At 46.0% G+C, this 2,414-nt stretch overlaps 1 protein-coding gene across 1 annotated transcript; it reads right to left on the bottom strand.

Moving 5' to 3' along the window:
• Nucleotides 1-24: 24 nt before the first annotated feature.
• Pmar_PMAR015130 (RNA-binding motif, single-stranded-interacting protein, putative) lies at nt 25-993 on the bottom strand (the record flags this gene model as incomplete). Its single annotated transcript, XM_002782303.1, has 4 exons — nt 25-175; nt 226-420; nt 484-728; nt 782-993. Coding segments are annotated over 4 exons (803 nt in total), but the record flags the coding sequence as incomplete, so codon positions are not given.
• Nucleotides 994-2,414: the final 1,421 nt, after the last annotated feature.

Below are 2,414 nucleotides of genomic sequence, written 5' to 3'. Positions count from 1 at the left end.
CTGCGATGATGAGCCATCACCAACTCATACCACACTTCGCCACTTTACCGTCTGCATAGCAAAGCTAGTGATCTCTCCAAAGGCACCAAACTCCTCTCTGATCTTCTCCTCGGTCCAGGAAGGCGGGATGTGCTTGATATAAACGTTCGTGAAGTTTTTCGGACTTCCATCACTCCTATAAAACGTTCACTCAATTAATCACATCAAATCCTGATATGCCCTTACCTGTCAGCAGTCTTCTTGAATTGAGCCACGTATACCGTCTTCTCCCCAATTTGCATACCATTCAACTTAGCGATAGCAGCCTCAGCTGACTCATCCGATTCAAAATGGACAAACCCAAAGCCCCTGGACTTCCCATCGGGAGTCAAAGCAACCTTACATGAGAGGATGTTGCCGAAGAGGGAGAAAGTGTCGTAACTGAAAGTGATTATTATTATCAATACAATATGGTGGTTTCGGCGGCAGTGAGCCAATCCCTACAGAGCCTTGTTGTCAATGTTCCTATCGAGATTCTTAACATAAACGTTACCAGCACCACTGCGACGTAAGGCGGGGTCTCTATGGCTCCACATAAGACGGCACGGCCTTCCGTTGATAGGCGAGTAATTGAGCGTGTCCAGAGCACGTTCAGCATCAGCAACGTTATGGAAGTTAATGTAGGCGTAACCGAGGGATTTACGAGTCACCGAGTCGCGACACACGCGAATCGAGGCAACAGGACCAATCTGAAGAAATGGCGGATTTACGGTATGAGAAGTCGTGCATACAAAAGACCTACTCCGTTGAAGACCTCATATAGAACGGCCTCATTCACATCAGGAGCGAGGTCGCCAGCATATAGGGAAGCGAACTGCTGAGTAGGAACCCCACCAACCGTCGGAGCAGGGTCACCAGAGGTAGTGTCCACAGTGGCTTGGGTAGGAGGACCAGTGGAAGCAGTAACTGGTGAAGTGGTGGTGGTAGTAGGGTTGCCTGGGTTAGCACTGGTAGCTGAGGTGATTGAGAAATTAGTAGGAATGATCGACAACGAGACTTACTCATTTTAAGCTTCTTTCAAGTTGTTATATAATCCAATAATTGGATGTTATAATAGAGTAGCAGCCAATTAATGGAAATAACCGTCGAACTAAAAGAGCAGCGCAAGATACTCCCGACTAACCCCAAATGCATCGTTCACTCTTCACTGGCCCATCAAGGTCTACTATCTATCCTAATCTAACAATACCGAGTTACTATAGACCTCTCGAGGGCTTCAGAGGTCCCACCAGCCCTTATGCAGCCAAACCCCCAACTAAGAGCGACCAAGGGCTGCGATCGCGATCTCTGTGCCATTAGCGCACGCCAGAATAATCGATTTTTTCGAGCACACTTCCAGTCCGAGGACTCAGGTTCGATTCCCGGTGGCGGCATTTTCTGTGACGACGTCCAAATCACCACCAACATATCTCCCTTGCTGAAGAGTCGAGATTAAGGATAGTGTCTATCGATTCTGGCCCGTCCTGCTCTTCCTCCTCCACTCCCAACACCATTCCTCTGATGGGCTCACAGCTGCTGCTACGGATATGTTCCCATCCCAATGAGAACATTCACTAGGTACGGGTCACTTGGGGTCATCAGGTTTATGTTAACTCTACTGAGGTGGAGTAAAGAGCCTTGTCGAAGAACTTAACATTTTTCCGATACGTAAGCCTACATATGATGCATAGTGACGTCAATGACTCACACATAGCTCCATCGAGCTTACCTCCGAGTTACTATTTTAATACACGTCAATGCTAACAGTTGGTTTGAGTAGACTAAAACGCCAAGTCGGGACGGTATCAAAAGGTGAAGTATTAGTAACTTCCTCTTAACTCAAGAACTGAGGTGTTGTCAGTTGAAGAACTATTGAGTGTAAGACGACGTATAAACCAACTCATTATTGGAGTGGTCTACGATGGACCAACTGAGTCATACATCCAAACCAGAAGGGGGAAGAAGAGTTGGTGATAATAGTATTTGATGATGATGAGGAGGAACGGGCAGGAACAACAATAATGATGAATACTCCATCTCCTCCTCGTCATCATTTCTGTTTACCGACTAAGGTAAACAGTACTGGAGAATGTAACCCTGTAGATGAATAAAGCGAACTCTCGCTCAGGAGTGGTACCACTTCGGCGCTAATACATCTATTTAATAACAATGAAATATACAAAATATCATTAACTTCATGATAATAGTCATGAAAGTGACAAGAAGCGTTCATAATCATCATCATACTTGAACGACTTTCACTCCACTTGGTGGGACTTGGACTGAAGTCGCTTCAACAGGACGGGTTCTTGGGGATGCTTTCTATTCTTCTTACCACAGATGAGAAACAGTGAACAAGACAGCTGGTAGAGTACACACAGCCACTATCCACAGAC

This window comes from Perkinsus marinus, assembly GCF_000006405.1.
Source record: "Perkinsus marinus ATCC 50983 genomic scaffold scf_1104296939786, whole genome shotgun sequence".
NCBI classification, from domain to species: domain Eukaryota; phylum Perkinsozoa; order Perkinsida; family Perkinsidae; genus Perkinsus; species Perkinsus marinus.
This window is presented reverse-complemented; position numbering and strand designations above follow the sequence as displayed.